This window comes from Papaver somniferum, unplaced genomic scaffold (genome assembly GCF_003573695.1).
Source record: "Papaver somniferum cultivar HN1 unplaced genomic scaffold, ASM357369v1 unplaced-scaffold_10, whole genome shotgun sequence".
Taxonomy (NCBI): Eukaryota; Viridiplantae; Streptophyta; class Magnoliopsida; order Ranunculales; family Papaveraceae; genus Papaver; species Papaver somniferum.
This window is the reverse complement of record NW_020618825.1, coordinates 15,601,641-15,625,127: the sequence shown is the minus strand read 5'-3', so window position 1 is coordinate 15,625,127 and position 23,487 is coordinate 15,601,641. Positions and strand designations below refer to the sequence as shown.

The following is a 23,487-nucleotide window of genomic DNA, read 5'->3' as shown; positions in this document are numbered from 1 at the left end:
GAAATAATTACACCATTCAAATCACTAATTTAATTTAATTTAATTTATTAATTAGTTAATCCATCCTCAGGTTTGGGACCGTGCGGCGATATTCTCCGAGAGCCATTAGTGGGAAAACATTTCTGAATGATGCATAACGCAGCATGCAATTCTTCATGAAAACCCCTACCATCTTCTGTTGTGGAAAATCCCCATTTTCCATTTGATTGTTGATTAATACCTTTGCCGCACGATGCAGAGGCGCCGGATCCTTTTCTGCCTTTTTTATTTTATTTTTTGAAAATTTATGAAGAAACATTAGATACTAGTCTGTGCCGAAGTGGTCGACTATTTTATTATCTACAAACTGGATAGAGAACAGTGCATGTACGACAACTTACTTGACCGGCATAAATGAGACCCATCATCATAGCCCATGATGTATGTATCAAAGTTGCCTCCTCACCTTCCAGTGGAATAAATTTCTGTGATGAAATTGAAACGTGTGTTACTATTTCGGTGGGGAGAATTCTGGATTCTAGGTAAAACGGAGAAAAGAAAAAGTAACTGGAAACAAACAAGCAAAGGTACGTGGGCTTGGAATAACTTTGAAATCAATCGATAAGTGGGGCAACTGACCCATATATCAGCACCTGCATTTTTTCTTTACAATCATCTTGCCAATGTCGCAAATATATACCTTAAATGGGCAAGAAAGGTAGCTCTCACCCCGCCCTCCAGAAATCTTCTGTGTTGACAACAAAAATTGGCAGGCCTTATGGACAGTTGAGCTGTTGTTGGAATTCTTCCCAGCTGCTGCTAGACCTTTAAGGGCATGCCATGTTGCATAAATAAAACATATTCCCCAGCTCCCATACCTGAGAAGAAAAAAATTGATTGCAGGTGTTCTAACATGTACAAAGCTGATGGCGACATTGTCTAGGCATCACATTCACACATGTATGGTGATGGTTTTGCAACCAAAAACAATGCTTGAGAGTCCATATTGGATCACTGATGATCCTTCAAGCCAATCCACCAAAAACACCTGGAGTCGTCAGCAAATCGTGGATCCACACTGACGGACCTACGAGGGGGTTGAACCAAGCTCATGCCTGGTTAGCTCTCTAGTTTTATATATAGGTTAGAGGTAAATGATGGGCTTGATTTTAAATATTTTTTTAGCCCTTCTAAGTTTGTCTCGGCTGATACAAAGGTACGGTGATTTAGGGATCCTTTCTTCTCCAATCTCAAAGTACAAGATTTGGGTACTATCGTGGTAGATCGTTCTTTCTCTTCGCGGTTTATTTACGCTTTGTATCTTTCTTTGTATTTGTTTCATATTATGATATACTTGCTTCACTTTAAAGGATCCCTACGAAACAAGTGTACCGTATAAAATCTGTGTTTTACTGGTATGGTTACCATGCATAGACTTGACTTTTTCTAGTGACGTGTGAGTGAAAAGAGCATCTCTTTTTAAGGGACAAAGAAAAAAAAGGAGGTGAAGGCATTGCTTTTCAGTGATCCTTTGGTTGATCAAGTAGCAAATGCGGATAAAAGAATTGTATATAATCATACCATGAGCCATTTGGATTTTGCTGCGTTTCGATGAAATGTACTGCCTTTTGTATGAAATTCTCGATTTCTATTTTTCGATGTCCAGGATGCACCTTCATGAATAAAACTAGAGCTTGAACTGCTGATGCAGTGCACTCAACATATCTGCAAACAGTTCTCTAGAAATTCACCATTATTATTTATATATATATATATCCCTATAATTGCAGAAACTGAGGGTCAAAAGTTAGGAATAAAATTCGAAGAAACTAGACTGAATTACGTACACATGTTCAACGACAATGTCCTGGAAGCATTCTGATGGATTGAGAAACTATAAAAGACAGCAGAAAATAAAAGTTAGTATAAATAAAACTATTACACACAATAAAAGCTAACATAGTCCTCGTCCATATATACCCGATCGCTTTCCACCAAATAGAACTGTTTAGGACCATTTACTCATCCAACAGGTAATAAATCTAGTAATGAGTCCAATTTTGAAAATCTGATCCAGAGCAGAATCAACAAATTTTGGTTCATATATAAATTAGTTCCCATTAACCACATCCCTATCTCAAGGTGTGAATCAACTTAAAATTACCTCCAACCATTCGGGTGATGTTGCGGGCTCCCATACTGCCAATCCACCACTTGGACTCTTCAAATATGATTAATATAGCTTTAGACAACAGATACGAAAAGAAATGTAGTTCTAGTAAATTTTTGTAGAATTGTCTCGGCTAGCTATTGGGCTTTTGCAGAATCGGAAGCAGTTACTCTCTTACTTGTAGGGAAAAGAGGAACTCAACAGCGTCATATAAACTCTCTGCGGGAATTTCGTCACAACCAATTTCTGTCGCCATTTGTGAGAGTAAGAGACAACACTGTTAAAATTAAGATTCAGAGTTCAGATTTCTTCTGTGATCGACTTTATTCATCGTTGCGTATTATTATATCATAGTATAAATGTAGAAATGAAGGCTCATTGGAACATGCTGAAAAACGTAACTGGGGCCATGTCCTCAAGAGGCAGGATCCAGTGGGATAGCCTGCACAGACAGCCTTACCCAAGCCAATCCGACATCGGCAAAAGAAAACATAGTTTATGGTGTTTTATGCGAAGATAAAGCAAAATGGCGCCATTTTATTTGTAGTTATAAGTTTATTACCGTGAGAACTTCTGCAGTACAATCAGAAACTTGCAAGCCATGATCAGGGTCAGAAAAAGCCCAGGCTCCTTTTGAAATATGATTAAACATTTTCCGAAAATCCCCTCGGCGGTTACCTTTAATCTGTAATTTTTGCAAATCTTTAATACATGATTAATAAGAATATTAGATAAAATTAAATTAAATTTAGTAATATTATTTAAGAAATGAATAGAGCTAGAACCTGAGAAGATTTCATATATTCGTATCCTTTTTGAAGAATTCTACTCGGACGTAATTCGTCAATAAGATCACCACTTGCTAGAAGTGCCTGAAGGCTAAAAGCAGTATCCCATGTCTGGCTGCCTATGCTCTAGAATTAACAACAAATGCGAGTCATTTAATTAGTAGAATTTTAATTATCATCAACCTTTTTATTCGGAGGGGGATTTTTCCTTTTTTATACATGATACTCCTACCGTTCCTAAAATAGGTTAAATTGAAAAAGCTATAGTAATTATTTTTTAGGAACACTGAGAATATGTATATATGGCCCGCCCTCCGGCCCGGCCTAAATTCATCAAAATGCCTCAATATAACCCTATCTAGTACAAGAGAGGGGTTACTAGAATTTCACAAACAATTTCACTAGTTGGCATTTAACTCTGGCCCTTTTCTCACATGGAAATAAATGAAAAAAGAACATAGTGTCACATTCATATACATACGTGCATTCTGAGTCCATCTTCAGCGATCCATAAGTAATCTGCTACCCTTGCCAGATGCTTCTTGAATGCATCTGAATTTGAATCTTCTACCCAAGAAGCTAGCATACTCAATGACTGCTCATATACAGTTCATTGTTGATGATGGACAATTTGGTTACCGACACAATTTCTAAGATAATATAGAGTGAAATGCGAAGAAACACACAAATAGAGTCATAAAATTTCCTTTCCATTGAAAAAAGAAAGAAAAATAGAATAAAAGAGACTAGTAGTACCCTGTTCCGATTCGGATACATCAGGTTAAATCTTATAGGATCGCAAATTTTCAGAAACGGATTTCGGACATGGGACTCGGATTGACAGCCCTAAGACTACTCTTCGGCTCTTAGCTAAGCATCCCTTTTTGGGGAAAAAAATGAAATGAAAGTGTCACTATATTTATAAGGGATTATTGTTCTATTCTTTAGTGACGCCAAGAATTGCTACAGTCACTGACCTTCAATTCTGACCCGAGATGTATCTTAGCCGTCGGATCATGTGCACACAGCAACAGGGTCTCTGTGTAATATGGTCTAAAATTTAGGGACTTATTATGGTTTATGGATATTTGCAGGGACCATAAAATAAACAATAAATAAAAATGACATTTTTTTTAACGACTATCAAATGGAAATAAATAAATAACCCATGGGAAATAGCCTAGTCGGTGAACAACCATGGGGAAATTCCCGTTGTAGTAATTATACTTATATAAATACCTTTTCTACACAGCCAATGTTAATGTAGCAAGTTGTCTCATCTGAGTAGTGAAGAAGATCGGAAGTTACTCGTAAAGCCTTCTCTCTCACTTTTGAAAATGGCCATCGTTTTAAAAGCGGTTCGGCAATATTGTGGATGGAGTCCCACAATAGATTCTGGGCTAATGTATGGGAGCAGTAGAGGTCCTCCTGCATTATTATATAAATGAAACTTGCTGATACAGTAAAGAGTCAAACCTATTACACGGTACTGCACCAAAATAACAAATTTGCATCTTTGTAAGCAACTTGCAACTGTTTTTTATATAGGTTGCGAGCTGGCAATGGTATGTAATTAACAAAGGAAAGTGGGTAATTGAAAGCCAAGTGAAATATCTTAGCGCAAGCATGGCGAGCATTATTCCAATTAATTTCACCGTACGCTTGAATATGGATTTCGTCTCTTAACGATAAAACAAAATCGGTGATCGGTGCAACGAATCTCTTTCCATATGAATAGGACATTGGCATGTAAACTGCTCGACAGTAGACCCACATGTTCCCTGCAAAGTCATGACAAATGGATAATAGTGTCCGTTTATCCGATTATAGCTATCTATGGCGCCACATGACAGGCTAAAACATTTATTCTGATATCAAAAAGAAAGACTACAAATGTTCAATGGTCATATGAATGGCATCAAATGAATGTGTTTAACCGAGATTTGGTGTGCAAACCTGGATGCATTGGTAGCATAGAAGGAAGAAGCCAAAATTCAGGGGGCATCGGGTTGCATCCTGACCAATCATATACTCCAAGTACCTGCATGACCATTACTCTGTGTTTAACAAGTTTAACTTCTTTGATACGAATGAAATCGACACTTTTGAATTTTTTCGCCATAATAAACAAATTTGTGGTAACATACAGAAAGCCAAGTTTTTCCCCACGATGGTATCAAGGTTGCACCACCATGATCAAGTATCCACTTTCGTGCTCTTCTACAAGCATTGTCTTGACCACCGTCCGGTCCTTCTCCTAATATTCGCATACAAATGTAGTTCAAGGTTGTCCCAAACATGGTACTATGTCCCTCCATATGAAACCCGAAACCTCCATCTTCGTTCTACAATTTTAGAAACAACATATATCAGCGGACTTTCAAGTTGGATTTTGTAAACAACTCCAAAACCAGCCTCTCTCGTGGATGACTAAATTCTCAACTTCCCCTAATAAGTCAGAAAACAAGGAAAAAAAACTCACTTCATGACAGTACATGTAACGTAGACTCTTCTTTATATGTTCTTGTGAAGATAAAATTGTATTAAGAGTTCCACTGATATATAGAGCGATAACCTGCATTCAGTTAATATTCATATTCTGTAAGATATTTAAGATGCGTTTAGCAGAAAATTAGTCAACTAACTTACTAACGGTGGCATGTAAAACAATGGACCCCCGATTCAGCAGCCCAGTGACCGTCGTCTGTCTGCAGGGTAGCGTGGAATCGGACTGCTCTCTTTAAGGTTATCGTTGTGGCTTCATAAGTCACATCTTCGTCATCTCTTATCTTCACCGGGGGAATATTCAGATCAAATTTACCTTTATTTTCCCTCAGTTGCTGGAATTAATGATAAAGAAAATGTCCAAATGTTAAAATCAAATTAAGTAAGGCAATCCTGTATCACTATATACACACACATACATATATATGAATGTACCTGTAATTTTCATATGGCATCCCCATGGGTTGGAACTTTGAATCGATTATTGAAATACTGTTGACGAGCTTTTTCAACTTCAGCTCTGTCTTCCAGAGTACCAGCATGGGGATCAAATTCCCAAATTTGCCTTCCAGCAAAGTTATTGGTACTGAAAAGCCATTGACTACAAGGTCCTTCATGACTCGACACCCTGAGTTTCCACATCTATGCGTACCTAGGGATAATTATATGCTTATTGGAACGGGAAAGGGTTGAAGAAGAAGAAGAAGAAGAAGAAGAAGAAGAAGAATGTATACCTGCAAAATTAAGAAGAATGATGTATATATACCTGCAGAGTTTTAGGATTCAGACCCAAGGGAAAAAGGCTTTTATGTGTTACTTAGTTTCTAGTTTCTCTTGGTGGGGGAGGATTTGAATATCCATTCTTTATTTTTAGTAACTCCTGTTTTTGGATTGTTACTATCCTTTATTACTCAACGTGGAAATGAAGCTGTATGTCAGATTCACTCTTGATTTGATGACTTGATGCATGGTAGGTTGGATAGCATGATTTAAGCTTTAGCTGTCAGTTAGCACATTAATTATCTAGTGTTTAACTAGTATCTCCATCGATAGGGCACGATTTTCACAAGATCTAACAGGCTGTTGGATTTCAATAGAGAAAAAACGGTCAAGATCTTATCGATTTGAAACGATTTTTTTTTTTTTTGAAGCATACAAATTTTTATTGAAATATGGACCGAGGGAGTAAAAACCAATATTGTTAAATTATCAATAGTTTAATAGTATTCTCATGAACTAAAATTAATAGTTTTCTAATGATGCATAGGTTTCGTAAATAGTTTTAATTAGGAAATTATTAATTAAACCACCACCAGATCAGAAGAATCAACAACTGTAGTACTATTAATATTTATATTCTGGAAACCAAGCGAAAACAGCATCAGCATATTTAAAAGAGAATAGTTTATGGGAAACATATCCCCAAGCTGGAAGATGAGCTTTGATTGATTCGTAAAGATGTCTGATTGGGAGGTCGCTTCTTTTCTTCAAAATCGTTTTTCTCTTTTTGCCTAGTTTCTCTTATTTGACAACTTAGTTTAATCAGGTTGATTCCTTCAATATTCACCATGATTAATCATTTATCTTTACGGGTGGAAAAGATGGATGAGTTCGAATGTTTCATCGGCCGGTGCTAATATGCCAGAAGAGAACATAGTTTACTATTTCATGGGCTTCGAAGCAGAAATTCCGAAGAAAGAGTGAAATGTTTTGGAGAAAGTCACAAGTGAGTTAAGTTTGAATAAAAAGTTACAAGTGAGTTATTAATTACTCCTTAACATGTATTATGAAATAAAGTTAACAAGACCACGTTCATCTTTATCTATTTTCTATACCCTCTTTGCGGCTACTTGCCATTAAGATGGAGCACCCTAATAAAAGAAATTCTAACTAAATCTCACCGAAAACCATATTGAAAATCTAGCTAAACCTCACTTGTCAAGAATCAAGGTTGGGTTTTTCCAAGATTTTATTCCTCCCTCGTGAAACGTTTTAGTTAAATTAAACAGAATACTCACTTGCCTGGAATACTCACTGACCGACTGAACAAGGAACTAGAGGCAAGGAATACTTACTTGGCCTTATCTTACATCCAAGAACTATTCTGGAAGCAACGATCGTGGGTCCAATGGCTAAAAGAAGGTGACCTGAACACTACTTATTTCCACACTTAAGCCGCCATACACCGACGGATCAGCCATATCACACAGCTTCATGATACTAACGACACATGGATAGACCATCGGATGAAAATTGTTCAACTCTTGACCCACCACTTCTTCCAACAATACCAGGTTCCATCTACTACAATAAACATGCAATGGTTTGATGTATCCAACCGAGAGTCAAGGACATCCATGCCCTCATCCCCAACAACCCCTGAAAAATCAAACATGCTCTGGATTTAATTGGATCAGACAAAACTTCGGGCCCAAAAGGATATACAAGTAAGTTATCCAAGTTTTTATGGGATACAACAGGCCCACAAATCATAGAGAAGGTCTCTTTTGTCTTCTAGCATAACCGGTTGCCGCACCCGATCAATCACACCAATCTCACAGATATTCCAAAAATCCAACACCCGACACAACCCACCCATTTCAGACCAATCATACTATGCAAGGTGGTCTGCAAAATAATTGCAAAAATTTTAGTCGAGAGAATTCGACATTTTCCCCATTTCATCGTAAGCCCATTTCAGATCGCCTTTGTTCCTAACTCGGCCATCTATGATAACATTGGAATAGCAGCTGAACTCTTCCATCACATTAGGACATCAACGCTAACAAAGCACCCAAAAATTGCAATGAAATTAGATATTCAAAAGGCATACAACTCCCTAGACTGGTATTTCATCAAAGTGACACTGTTGAAAGTAGGTTTCCCACAAAAGTTAATAGAACTCATCATGACATGTGTTACTACCGTGACATACTCGGTGAATGTCAATGGTACACCCCATGGTCTCATACAACCAAAAAGGGGTTACGACAGGGGATCCACTATCACTGTATCTATTCATCCTTTGTGCAAAATTTCTGTCATCAAACCTCGGCCATCAACAGCTCCAAGAAAACATCAAAGGGATGAAAATTACGGCAACATGCTCACTAATCCTCCACCTAATATGCCCAGACGATCGTCTAGTCACTTGCATAGCGGAACCAGCAACATGCATCAACCTCTAAACACTCCTAACGTCATATTCGACCTCGGTGGGACAAATGATCAATAGGGACAAGTCGCAGATCATCCACCATCCAAAATTACACCCGGACGAGATCGCTGGGCTGCAAAGTTTCTTTGAGATGCCAACAACTTCCCACCCGCCAATTTACCTAGGAGTTCACTTTAAGAGAGAAAGAAACAGCTCACGCATGCATGCAGAACTGCTTAACAGAATGGAAAGGAAATCTAAAGGTTGGATACACAAATGTTTCAACCAACCGGGTCAGCTAGTACTCATAAAGGCCTAAATTACACCTACAACAAATCATGTGATACAAATACAACTACTTACAACACACGTTCACAAGAACCTAGATAAAATCACGAGAGATTTTTTTTGGGGGCATGATAAAAATACCACCCCATGGGCTGGAATAAGGTGACAAGGCTTAGAATACAAGGTGGCACGGGCATTTGGGGAAGCAAAGAACATAATCGGGCTTTATTATTGAAAAAAGTTTGGCAGGTGCAGGGTGACGACAAAATCCAGATGGGCAAAGATGAGTAGAGAGAAATACCTACACAACAACAACCACATACTGGATTCCAACATAAGGAAGCCTCCACAAACACCAATCCCTCTATGGAAAAGTTTAAATAACCTGGCTATTTTTTTTTCATGAAAAGGTTTTTGCTCGGATCGACGACGGCAAGACCACATTGATTCTAAGTAATTGGATCCCACATCAGAACACCAACTCATACACCCACCATTACCCGACATCAAGGTAGAAAACCTAATAGACACCACCATACATTCATGGAACCATGAGATCATTCACACTAGGTTTAACCCCTATATTGCACACCATATCACCAACATTCACCTACCCAAAGATCCAACACCGGGTATCACCATATGGCCTTACTCAAAATCAGGAAACTACACAGCGGCGACGGGATACCAAATACTTACAACCCTCAAAAACCAAACCAACCCAAACAACCAAAACCCAAATACCCACGCAAATCTACCGAAACCCGAAGACACCAAACCCAACAAACCAAAATACCCTCAATAACCAAACATCAACCACCAACCAAACCACCCACACAACCACACCACAAATGGATTTCAAGGTAATTTGGATCTTGAAATGCCCTCCAAAATTCGGGATTTTCCTTTGTAAAGTCAGTCTTGAAGTTTTACCAACCTTCCACAAAATTGCAACACTACATATCACCACATCCAACTTGTGCCTCATATGCACAAATAACAACATAAGCCACCATTCACCTCCTATTCGAATGCACTCAATCACAACTTGTCTAGAATACTATCAACACATACACCCACCCATACCTACTCAGCACACGAACACGCCACTCACCAACCACTATCATGGAAGCACTCAACTAGCTATCTCGAACAATTAAGGTTTTACGTGCCTTTACATTGTGGCACATATGGCTAGCAAGAAGTGCGAGAGTTTACCGAAGATAATCAAAAACACTGAATAAAATAACTCAAATAATCAAGGTAATTAATGTTTGAAAAATACAGATGGGCACAACAACATGCATATCTTGCCAATCCACATCAACATATACAATATATCCATCATTCAGTTCAAATCAGAGTAAACAACAGATATTTGGCACTTCTTTCTTACTTCGTATTGGCTTTTCATACGCCGAGAGAGTACATGGCCAATTTCTCATTCAAATTAGCCTTTAACACAATTTTCCTATAACATTATCTTAAGATTGTATAGGAAATTCGTTCGTACTAGGTTTATTTTTGATTGGTGTTATTTTTACACGCAAACTTATCTAATCAAAGACATTAGTTAAATCTATATATGGTTCCACCACAATATCTAAGAAAATGTTTTTGATTTAATTAAGCTTGAACTTGTTGTTTGAGAAATGAATAAAGTCTGAATCGCTCCTTCTTGATCAAGTCAGTCTTTCGACTTTGTTGATTTGGCTTTCATGACCTTCATCATCATCATATTATATGATTTTAATAATTTACTAACGCTGTTTGGAATACAATCCAAACTCCAAACGCGCTACAAATCCTCGTAATTTAAAAATTATATGATTTTAAAATCCTCGTAATTTAAAAATAGAGAAATGTTCGATTTTTAATGTCAAAATCTCGTTCATTGTCGATGCATTCTCTCAAACTCCAAATTATTATTACCAGAAGTTAGTTTAAGGGAGACAATTTATAGTATTAATTAACAATTATCCTGCACCTAATCTCCAGTGAAAACGTTACAATTACCGCTAAAAAGTCAGTGGAAACGTTTTTCTTCGCCTGGTACTAAAGTTTGGTTCGGAAGAAAACCCAAACATCAACCGACCAATTACCTTATCTTGAAACAAAATTATTGATATTCTTACACCAAAATCTTCATAAAATCCCAATGATGCATTGCAGATCACAAATCATAGATTCATACATCAATGTAATATTAGTGTATATATTCTCAGGTGATATTCTCCAAGAGCCATAAGTGGAAAAATACCCCTACATAATGTTTCATACAATTCTATCTTTAGGTTAACTCCTTAATCTCCAGTTGTGGAAAACAAACATTTTTCATTAGATTATTGATTAATACCTCTTCGGCACAATGCAGAGGCGATTTATCATTTTCTGTCTGTATTCAAAAATTTCTTGAAACAGATATTTAGTGGTTAAATTACTCGTGCGCTTCTTGGTCCCGACAAAGCTGTTGGCAAAATTTCTTACAGCACAGTCAGTGAGATGAACGTGTAAATTTGAATTGCAAGTATAGTGGTGGAACTTTCAAAAAAGAGAACATGAATAATATCGGACATCAATTGGATTGACGTTCATCGAGTTTAGCGTAAAACTTACTAGATAAATTATGAGTATCGAGGAATCATAAATCAAAAATTAAATGAAATGTGACAACAGATTTAACGTGCTTCGGTCAACTCGACCTACGTCCACGGAAAAAACCCCGAGGGATGAAATATTATTGATCTACAGAATGATTGTATTGGGATAATTACAATTACATTGAGAATCTCTATTTATAGAGTGAATAAAGAATTGATTAAGATATTATCTTATTCTAGAGAATATATCTTAATAAACTAGAACATATCCTAATTAAATAGAATATAGAAAGTGTATGAAATTAACTAGATATTTTCCCTACCTAAAAAACAACCTAATTACACAAGATATTTTATTCTTGGAAACTTGATTTGATCTCCATCGATATTCTCCAATACTTGACATTCGTCGATCTTCTCGTATATACGTTGAATCTTGAGTCTTGGCCATTTCATCTTGAGTTTTCCCACATCGATATTTGTATGTTGAATCTTGAGTCTTGACTATTTCATCTTGAGATTGACCACATCGATAATTCATATTGGATAATATATTCTAACATCGCCTCGCAAGTTGGACACAAAGAGAATCGAAGTGTTCAACCTGAACACCGATTTAATGAATATAATTAAATCATCAAATCATATGATGAAAAGAATAACGATCCCTTTTAAGTGGTGAATAAACAAAAATTGTCGGAGTTGAATATTACATCTTTGACGAACTACGATAAAGATGTTGAACAAATTAGGGACTAATTGATAACACTGATAAAAAAAGATTTTGATTTTGTGGCGGAAGCATTTTAAGCGGATCTCAACGCTCTGATAGCATAATAAATTGCGGGTATCGAGGGATCATCAATTATAAAAATGAAATCAAAATTAAGAAGACAAGATCTTACGTTGTTCGGCACTAACGCCTACGTCCACAAGGAAACCCCTTAGGGTGAAAATATATTGATCTCCAGAATGATTATGCAGGGGATGATTTACAATTACAATGTCACTCTTTATTTATAGAGTGAATAGATAAATCATTAAAATATTAACTTATTCTTGAGAATATATTTAATTAATTATAATATAGAAAATATAAGATATTAATTGGATACTTCCCTATGGAAAATATTATCTAAATTACACAAGATCTTCTAATCTTGGAATTTAGATCGATCTCCGCCAATCTTCTATATATCCTGATCGCCGTAGATAATTAATTACTTGAGTCTTGATCATTTAATTTTGACCTTTGACATATAACTTGAGTCTTGACCACCTCAATATATTCTAACATCCCTGCAAGTTGGACACAAAGAGAATCAAACGGTCCAACTTGAAAACTGACTTAACGAACCAAACTAAAACCACATACTGGGTGTCGTTAACAAACTCTTTGGTATCTTGATTTTACTTTATCAATTAACCCTACTATTTCAAATTAATGCAATACTGAATAATTTCGAAAAGAAGTATTGAGCCATTTTAGGAATTGAAAGTCGATGAAGATCAAAATAATTTTGGAGGTTTTTTTTTTTAATTTCGATTAGGATGGGCCTGAATATCTCATCGACAATCAGATATGAATAAATCTGATGGAAGTTGAAATCAGTGAAAATTAAAATTCCAACTGCATACTTTGAAACGAAGTGATAAATAATGCTCTTGTAGAAGTATATTCGATCATCTACGTCACTTCAACTGAAAACAATTGCTAGAATAACAATGAACAAATTTTACGTGTAAATACATCAAACATGAAAGCAAAAGAAAATGAAAACACTGATTGATGCGAAAATAAAATTTGAATTTTAAAGCAGATGCAACTTGAGCGGATCTCCCCGCTCTAAAACCATAATAAATTATGAGTATCGAAGGATCATATATCAAAATGAAATGAACTGAAATGAGACAACAGATTTAACGTGGTTCGGTAAACTCGACCTACGTCCACAGATAAAACTATGAAGGATGACATATTATTGGTCTCCAGACTGATTTTATTGAGATAATTACAATTACATTGATAGTCTCTATTTAATGTATTATCTTATTCTAGATAATGTATCTTAATAAACTAGAATTGTATAAACGGCAGTTTATTATATAGATGCCCACTTTAGTGGAACCCTATTACTTGGGAACCAAGTATGTAAACTCTATAAATAGAGTCCTAAATCTTTGTATTTCATACCGATGAATAGAATTTCTCCCTTCTTCTTCCCCTCTATTTTGTGTATTCTTCTCGCTTTCTCTATTTTACAATAAGAATATATCCTAATTAAATAGAATATAAAAAATGTAGGAAATTAACTACATATTTTCCTTATCTAAAAAATTACCTAATTACACAAGATATATTATTCGTGGAATCTTCATTTGATCTCCATCGGTATTCTCAAATACTTGACATCCGTCGATCTTCCGGTAGATACAGTAGAAACTCCATTAGTTAATACTCGATTATTTAATAAACTCTCTTAAATAAAATTTTTTTGCCGGTCCAAAGTCGAGGACAACGTGCCAAATTAATGATTCACTAGAGTTATAAATTAATAAATTTTTGATTACCTATGTAGCCCCCATATGTAATATAAATTAATTATTCACTATATATATATATATATACATTCAACACACTAATGTTTTATGAAGATTTCTTGAAAAATGAACCAATTGTTATGTTTTTTGTTAAAATCAATATCACAATGAATTTTAACGCTAAATTTTTCTATCATCGTAAGAATTTCTATTGTTGATTCTCATAGCCAATCGAGAAATTATATAACGTGATTACCTCTTTAACAACCTCATTTTGTGAAGGGGGGTCTATTGTAGAACTTTCATCATCTTCTTTCTCACCTTTATCAGTTCTCATAATGCTCTGAATTATTTCTTCATCAGTTAACAATTGCGCAACTTCATTTTCTTCCAGATATTCAGGACATCTTGCATTCACTGAATTGTGTTACACAATTTTTCGATCAAATTTTGTAAATCTTGAGTGATATTACCGTCCAACTGTTCATCCGAATGGTCTAAACCTATGTTTATCTGTTGATCGAACTTAAATTTATCTATAAGTTAATAAGATATTAATTAATTAACTAATATATAAATTAATAATTTTTAATTTATCTATCAGTTAATAAGATATTAATTAATTAATAATTATTAATTTATCAATTAATTAATATCTCGTTTAATTAATAAATTATGATGCTCCCAACAACATTAATTTATAGAGTTTCTACCTGTATATATATGTTGAATCTTGAGTCTTGACCATTTCTTCTTGTGCTTGACCACATCCATATCTATATGTTGGAATCCTGTATCTTGACCATTTCATCTTCAAATATATTTATATTGGATAATATATTCTAACAGTACTAACACAAAACGTATTTGGAAGTCTTGTCATTAAGATGGAGCCGCAGCGCCCAACCATATTCGATAAGATCAATTGGATTGACGGTCCTCCAATTTAATGAAAACATCAACCAGATTAACACAATAACACAAAACGTGGTTGAAACTTGAAAGTGTACCAAGCATAATCGATAACTCATTACCATATGAGTGATGTTTGATTGAACACCCACACCAACTAGATTACGGATGAACATCTCCTACTGTATAACGTAGAATATACATTAATCCAATGAATATACATATTCCTTTATACGGAATTGAAGGAGATGTTGATCCGTGATCTAGTTAGTATATGGGTGTTAGCGGTAACCATGTTTGAATTACATTGACAAGTATTCACGATTTCCAAGCAATGTTTTGAAATAGAGTTGAGATGTACATGTATGCCGTGTTTTTAATATTTCAAGTGTGATAGATAGACAGCTAATTACAGGCTTCCCATAACAAAGCGATAGGTGTTATGTAACAAAGATTATCGGACTTGTCAAGGTTACAAGTAGTTTTAACACAGAACCCCAGTCTCCGGACACTAAACACTGATAAGGCAAGTTTTTTATTTATTTATTTATTTTTGTGGAAAACTAGTAGATTCGCAGTTCCCAGCATCTGAAGATGATAATGATTGTAGCTCCCGTTCTGTTTTTCCTGGCACTTCTCCTTATCTCTTTATTCTATCAGTTTGGACTTTCTTTGGGGTAGAAAAGATATCACCACTGCTGGGTCAGCCGTTTGTGGTAACAAGCAACTCCCACCTGGGAGCTCCGGTTGGCCATTCATTGGTGAAACTATCGAGTTCTATAGAGCAGGTCTAGCTGGTGCACCTGAGAAGTTTTTCTTTGATAGGTTTAGAAAATACTCGTCTCAAGTATTTAGGACTTCTTTGATCGGTGAAACTGTTATCGTCATCGGTGGTACTGCCTCTGGCAATAAATTCTTATTCTCAAACGAAGGTGAAGATAAACTCATAAATGCTTGGTATCCTCCATCCGTTCGTAAACTCCTACCTGTAAGTAATCAATTTTCAAAAGATCAAGATTTTCTTAAGGCAGCTCGTAAGGCTTTTCCAGAATTTCTCAGCCAGGAAGCGGTTAAAACCTATGTTGGCACCATGGATTCGATGACAAGAAGACACTTTGAGACTCATTGGGATAAATATATGAGCACAAATGAAGAAATGATCACTATTACCGTTCACCCTTTAGTCAAGAACTACAGCTTCCAAATGGCCTGTCGTTTGTTGTTGAGCATGGATTTAGAGCAAGAAACTCATTGCATTGATGAATTACAAAAGTTATTTTCAGTTCTGTTAGATGGTATCTTATCGATACCTATAGATTTTCCAGGAACAGCATTCAACCGTGCCATTAAGCTTCTAAACTGATAAAAAAGCAAATTGCAATTATGATCAAGCTAAGGAAGCTCCGTCTTCTATCTCATGAAAACACTCCAACGCGAGATGTACTGTCACTGATGATCATGTTTTTTGACGAAAACAGTAGCAAGTTCATGGAGGAAACATTCATCACCGATATAATTCTGGGTCTCATTATTGCGGGGCATGACAGCACTACTTCTACCTTGACAATAGTGGTGAAGTATTTAGTTGAGTTCCCAAAAGTTTACGATCAAGTCCTCGTAGGTACGTGCATCCATTACAAAAAAATATATATCTAATGTAACAAGAAGTTCATTGATCGAGAACTCGATGTTTTTTTTTTTCTTACACGAGAATAGAACAATCTGAGATTGCGAAGTCCAAAGCAACGGACGAACTTCTAAATTGGAGTGACATTCAAAAGATGAAGTACTCATGGAATGTGGTTTGTGAAGTAATGCGACTTGAAACACCTGCGCCAGGAGGTTTTAAACAAGCCATGGCAGATTTCACGTACGCAGGGTATCACATACCAAAAGGATGCAAGGTAGCTTACTTATACATGAGAAATGATATACGCATATAAATGTGTAGGACTTACATTTTATTTTGCTCATACAGCTATATTGGAGCTCAATGGCAACACATAAAAATCCTGATAACTTCCCGGATCCAGAGAAATTTTATCCTTCGAGGTTTGAAGGGGGCGGTCCGGCTCCATTCACATATGTTCCATTTGCAAGAGGACCTGGTACATGCCCTGGCAAAGAGTATGCTCGAGTTCAAATGCTTGTCTTCGTTCACAATCTTGTAAGGAGGTACAAGTTGGAGAAATCGTTCCCTTTGAATCCTGAGGACGAAGAGAAGTTGATATTTAAACCATTTCCAACACTTACCGGAGGGCTCCCTATTCGTATTCGAGCTCACTAGGAAGAAAGAGCTCCACACTCTCTATAGCCGATGAATGTAGTATCTCCTCCCATTAAAATAAAGTCTGGTATAGAGTATCAATCTGTTTTTACTCTTTTGAATATCTATTTCTTTTCTTCCTAATAGCTACCGACGGGCTTTATCCATATCTACTTGATTCAACTGTAATATTTATATTAGTCGGTTAGTCCTACTAATGCTTAAATATCTTTTACTAATTATATCATTCATTTACTAAGTGGCTCAATTTAAGGATGAAGCCATATGAATTTTAAGTTTTAACAAGTTAGTAAAGCAACTGACTTGCAATCATGATCAGGATATATACAACAAAGGGAAAAATTGTTAGTTTACCTTTCAGGGAAGAATATTTTTACCTAAAACATCCGATGTCATTTTTCTTACTTAAATGGGTTTAAAGCCCAAAGTTTATATTAAAGTTTATATCTCAAAGAGGTCTACTACTTTGATACAATCATTTGATGTAGGCTTGGAATGTTTCGTTATGATTATTTCAATATCTTGAAAATTGCTTTGATGCTAATAGTGTGTGAAAACGGCTATTGTCATCCTCTAAGAAAGTTTCAATGATTGAAATAAGAGTTTAGAACACTTAACCATGATTGGATTGTGACATGTTGTGCATTCTTGTATATGTGTAATCCATGTCCGAGAACCATAGTATGCATACCCGTATGCGTACCCGTTGGTTTGACAAATCCGGGAACCTAAGTATGCGTACCCATATGCGTACTGGCGTGAGGTTCATGTCCGAGATTTTCAGCTGGGATTTGAAGTATACGCACTTGTTTGCGTACTGGCGAAACCCAATCTCAGTCCGGGTATTTCAAGTATGCATACCCGTATGCATACTTTAAGGTTAAAGTTTTAAAATCAGTTGTAACTTGAAAAAATACATTTATATAATAAGAAATGCAATCTTTGCAAACCGTGGCTATAATGTTTATGAATGGATTCAAGTGAATCAAACCGATTTTGGTTCAATTGTGTGCTTGTATACTTCTATGAAAATATAGCAATTGAACAACTCTTTAACTAGTTTCATTTGAGTCATTTGAACTAGTTATGGTTAAGTTGAACAAGGTTGATATGAGAGTGTTCATATGGCTAACTTCGGTTAACTACTGTTGAGCCAACATTTTGTACACGCTTAAGTACAGTTACTCAAACCTAAATGAAGGTACATTTCATTTGTGTATGACAAGCTAAGTTTGATCTAACGGTTGATAGATATTAGCTTGGGTTTAATTAGGTTTTTATCTATAAATGAATATTTAATTCTTTGTTACCAAGGTAACTAAGATTGCAAATCCTGATTTGAAAACTATATAAAGGAGAACTCGAGCAACTGGGAATCCAAATCCCCACACCTCATGTGTGATACTAGTTGCATAAGCTAGAGTCGATTCTCCTTTAACCTTAGGTTTTTCACGAAACTCTGTAGGTTAACGACTTGAAGACTTTATTGGGATTGTGAAGCCAGACCTAGTTATTTTCTTTGTAGTTGCATGTTCTGATCTTGCCCTATTCTAACGTGATTGAGTACTATCTTCTCTAAGATTTGCTCGAGAGTGATCTCCGATAGGCAAGATAAAAAGAAGTCACAAATATCTTCGTCTCATCGTTTGTGATTCCACAATATCTTGTTTCGTTTCCATACGATTAAGATTATTGTGAGGCGATTGATAATACTAGGCTGTTCTTCAGGAATATAAGTCTGGTTAATCAATTGGTTCCTGTGCACCGTGATTTATCAAAAGACGGAACAAAACTCGTAGGTATTTCTGTTGGAGACAGATTTATCTATTCCAATAGACTTTTCAGTGTAAGACAAATTTGTTTATCAAGTCTTCGACTTTGGGTCGTAGCAACTCTTAGTTGTGGGTGAGATCAGCTAAGGGAATCAATGGCGCAGTATCCTGCTAGGATCAGAGACGTAAGTCGCGCAACTGTACCTTGAAACATTATTGTGAGATTGATTATGGTTCAACTACAGTCCATTCCTAAGTTCATTGGTAGTAGGCTAATGTCTGTAGCGACTTAATACAGTGTGGTGTTCAAAACTGGACTAGGTCCTGGGGTTTTTCTGCATTTGCGGTTTCCTCGTTAACAAAACTTCTGGTATCTGTGTTATTTCTTTTTCGCATTGTATTTTGTTATATAATATAAATATCACAGGTTGTGCGTTACGATCAATCTATTAGATAATCCAACCTTTGGTTGTTGATATAAATTGATTGACACTTGAACACTGGTCTTTGGTACCGTTCAAGTTATTTCTTTTATATTCAATCGGGCTCGCAAATTCTTATTTGTTTGGTTACGGGTTGAATTGAGAAATAGAGATATCGCTCCTTGATATACTTTCCTATATATTGAGTCTGACTATTGTCCAAGTATTTTTCGTGCGGTAAATAAGGGTTCGTTGCACAGGATCAAGAGACACTAGGACTCAGGATTCCACCATTAATCATTCACACAATTCATATATTTATTCCAAACAATTATAGCTCAAATGATATCGACTCTTATTCTTGCCAAAGTAGATTTTTAGAAGATTTATTGTATATCACTAGCATGACGCATAAAAAGCACTAAGACCAAGCATACATCATCATACGATATCACAACCAATTAAGAAAAATCATAAAACAATTTATAAAAAGTGCAAGTAGTCAAAAAAGAATTAAATATAATTATTGTATGCGTAAAGAACGGCTTCCTCCATCATCCCAGTGTTGGGATTTAGCTACTCATATTAATCATGTTCTCAAAATACATTTTTATAGCTCAAAAAGTTGATTAAAAGATGAGAAAATGCTAAAACAGAGATTCGCAACAGTTATAAGCGTTACAGTTTGTTGTATAAAACAAAACTGATTGTAGCAAACAAACGATACCACCTCAGCGCTGTAAACAGCGACACTTCCGTTGTGCTGTTGACGCTGCTGAAGAACGACGGACCTGGCCGGTCCGTTCTTCGTGTTCTTCAGCTTTTTCTTCCTCTTCAACAGCAGCAGGTGGACATTGCTGCTGGTTCTTCTTCTTTGCTCCTGCTGCGTCCCAAATCTCTCCAAACTCTTGATAAAACTTTCTCTGACTCAAAGGAAGCTTATTTATACGTAACAACCCCACAAAATCTCACGGAATATCTCCCAATATCTTCTTTTATTCTTCACGGCTACGTCCGAAATTTCTTTCCCTGTGGACTCTGTTTACGCGTTAATAACAGATATTTTGTTATTCAATCTTCTAGGATCGATATATATCCTCCTAGGTACAATATCTTCCCTCTTTACTCGAGTATCTTCCAAAAACACAACTCGATATTCTCTCTGTTTCCAAAATATCTCTCTTCCCTGTTCGACTTAGTCTGGATATTCTAGCCCAATATGATCGATCCAAACTCCCTTGCAAACCCTGTTTAGCCTTAACATGCCTAGCCCAAGAGAATTCAGCGATTGAATCTCTTTAAAAATCGTCCACAAATCAAAACCCAAATCTGCTGTGTGCATGGTTCTTTCCGCCAATTTTCATAATTCGAATTTGAGAAGGAATGCCCCCTATCCAGTTCAGGGGTACGAATAGCAAGTGGGGTTGAAATAAAATTCTTAGGTGGAAATAACTAAACCTTGAATTCCTTTAGTAATTTTTTTGGGATGTTTTCCGCACTTTTCGGGGTTCCTCCGGGGTATTGCTGCGGTACTTTCGGTACACTTCTGGGGCGCTTCCGGTATGTTATCAACGGAGGTCCAAATGCCACGTTTTTTAGCCAATTTCGCCGCAAAACCTTATTTTTCCAAAAACACCTACAAATAAATAAAATTACCAAATAAGTATAAAATCGAGCACTAACACTATATACAATTGAGATATATTAGACACATAAATGCGTCTATCAATTGTCTAGTTGATTCTGTTGAAAGTATATTGGTATAAGTCCTCTCAGATTGCCAAACGAATTGTTGGGTGTGGTTGTTATACCCCCGCTTTTTCACGTAGGAACTGCTCTTAGGAATAGGACAATAATGATTTTGTCTCTACAAATCAGATAAACTTTCTACAAGTCTCATTTTTTGTCTCTACAAGTCACAATGACTCTAAAAAATACTCTCAAAGAATCATTAGAAATCTCTAGATTTTCAGAGAATCTCTGGGAGTCACTCAAATTAAAAATCTATGAAAGTCCATAGAAATCTTGTTTGACTACCCCCATATTATTTCTGGCTTCTGCTTCTTAGAATTCTTTTTCCGGAAATATCTTTAACTTAATAGGTACAGTTGTCAAACAAATTTTGAAACTTTAATCTGCATCCATTAGTTTTCGAGGAATTCACTAACTTCCCACCCGTAAAAAATTGATTGGGCTGGTCCGGGGACAAACCAGGAGGTTGGGGTAAAAAATTCAGGTCCTAGCCAAAGGCTTTCGACAAGCCCACCTGTTAGGGGAATTTTATTTTAAGGCTCTTGGACTGACTCTAGCTTATGATCGAGTTAGCTCTCCCCTAGACCCATCCATGGATCGATCTCTTCGAATCACTTTTTGCTCTCCTTATAAAAGTCTTGTTATATTATAGCGTGGATGGAATGGATAATATTTTACCATATAAAAAAGAAATAACATCGTGGTTCTATCATATCACGCAAAATTTTAACAGTACAAACTAGGTGCTAAAATAAGAATGATGTTATCCATCCGTACTGAACAGAAAATGCAAGCAATAGATCCCAAGCCGCATGTACCAAATAATAGTCTGCTAAACATTTATTGTTCAGTGGCATCTTTTAGATTATTTGAAAAAATTTATAGGAGAAAGTGATATACCTTAACGACAACCATTAAGTGGTATGATGGTTTTTCATGCTCCCTTCCTTGTAGGAGGTAGGGTTCGATCCCTAAACTATGTAATTGTTACTAATATTTACGGGTCGCCGCACTATACTTTTTTAATACGAAATAAAGATTTCATTAATCCTTTAACATTGTTTTACACATATTTTCTCTTCAATAAGTAAGTCCAACCATAGTGGTAGTTCAGAATTCCAACAAGTTTTCAAAGATATGCTACATGCATATTTAGCTAGTATCAGATGTGCAATTTGTTTCTCTGGGTACATAAGCAATCATCCAATTATTAAAATATTTGAGACACTCTAGACAATCCCTAATAATATAATTATTCTTACATTTGATACCTCCAGGTTTTCCATCCAGAGTTATAACATTAAGGCAGTCACCTTCGGTGTGCACTTTTGTAAGTTGTTTCATCCTCATCATCTGCAATGCCTCCAATGCCGCTAATTCTTCTTCTTGTTCAGCATCATCTGCCACTGCTGAAAAGTCACATGGACCTTAGAATTTCCCGGCATCATTTATCTTAGTTAGAGATCCACCCATACACTTACTTTCTTTATAGAAAGAAGATCAAAATTTATTTTAATGTATATCTATGAAAGGGTTTTCCACCGGACAACTGCTCTATCCTTAGTAATTCAATATCTTTTTTGAGATTGCATCTGTATGAATGTCATTCCAGTCCTGAATTGACTTTTTTTTTGAGATTATCAGAAACTAAAGCACATCTCATTTTCCAGATTTTACACAGTGTATGACCAACAGAAATTAAGACAGGATGATTAATATTCAAAATATAATTTGGACCAGTACTGAACCAGCTTATAATCCAACCTGGTAAACTAGTTCCAGATGCTAAGATGTTACCATAAAAGTCCAAACTTGTCTGGCCACAACAAACTCTAAGAACAAATGATCAACAGTTTCTATATTCTGATTACACAAAGGGCAATCAACATCCATATTATGTAAATGTCTAGCTATCCAATGATTGACAGGAAGACATCGATGCTGGCATTTCCATAAAAAATGTAAGATTTTTGGAGAGAAGAGGCATTTTCCAAAATTAAACCCAAGGAAAATTAGGAGGACCATAATCTGAAAGATTGCCTACAAACATCAACAACTTTATAAACACTTTTAACTGAAAAAATGTCATTCTTAGCTGGTTTCGACATTTTAGCTGGTTTCCAGATTAGCCTATCCTCGCCACTAACATGAATCTTACAGATTTAAAAAACTGTGTTAGGATCAAAATGAGCATTCAATATATTAAGATCCCATTTGTTACTATTAGGAATCATTAATTGGTTCACAGTTTTCATGTTACTAAACATCAGTCTTGTATTCAAAGGATGACATATAGTAGGAACCCAAATGTCCT

General features: G+C 35.9%; 2 protein-coding genes and 1 pseudogene across 2 annotated transcripts; 2 read left to right on the top strand and 1 right to left on the bottom strand.

The window, feature by feature from the left end:
• Positions 1 to 55: 55 nt before the first annotated feature.
• Positions 56 to 6,084, bottom strand: LOC113326438 (annotated as a pseudogene).
• Positions 6,085 to 6,364: 280 nt separating this feature from the next.
• Positions 6,365 to 16,303, top strand: LOC113326437 (beta-amyrin 28-monooxygenase-like). The gene is made up of 2 exons (XM_026574168.1): positions 6,365 to 6,372; positions 15,601 to 16,303. The coding sequence occupies exons 1-2, from the start codon at positions 6,365 to 6,367 to the stop codon at positions 16,301 to 16,303; spliced, it is 711 nt and encodes a 236-aa protein (XP_026429953.1).
• Positions 16,304 to 16,519: 216 nt separating this feature from the next.
• LOC113326547 (beta-amyrin 28-monooxygenase-like) lies at positions 16,520 to 17,256 on the top strand. The gene is made up of 3 exons (XM_026574255.1): positions 16,520 to 16,561; positions 16,657 to 16,844; positions 16,919 to 17,256. The coding sequence occupies exons 2-3, from the start codon at positions 16,722 to 16,724 to the stop codon at positions 17,225 to 17,227; spliced, it is 432 nt and encodes a 143-aa protein (XP_026430040.1). The 5' UTR covers positions 16,520 to 16,561; positions 16,657 to 16,721; the 3' UTR covers positions 17,228 to 17,256.
• Positions 17,257 to 23,487: the final 6,231 nt, after the last annotated feature.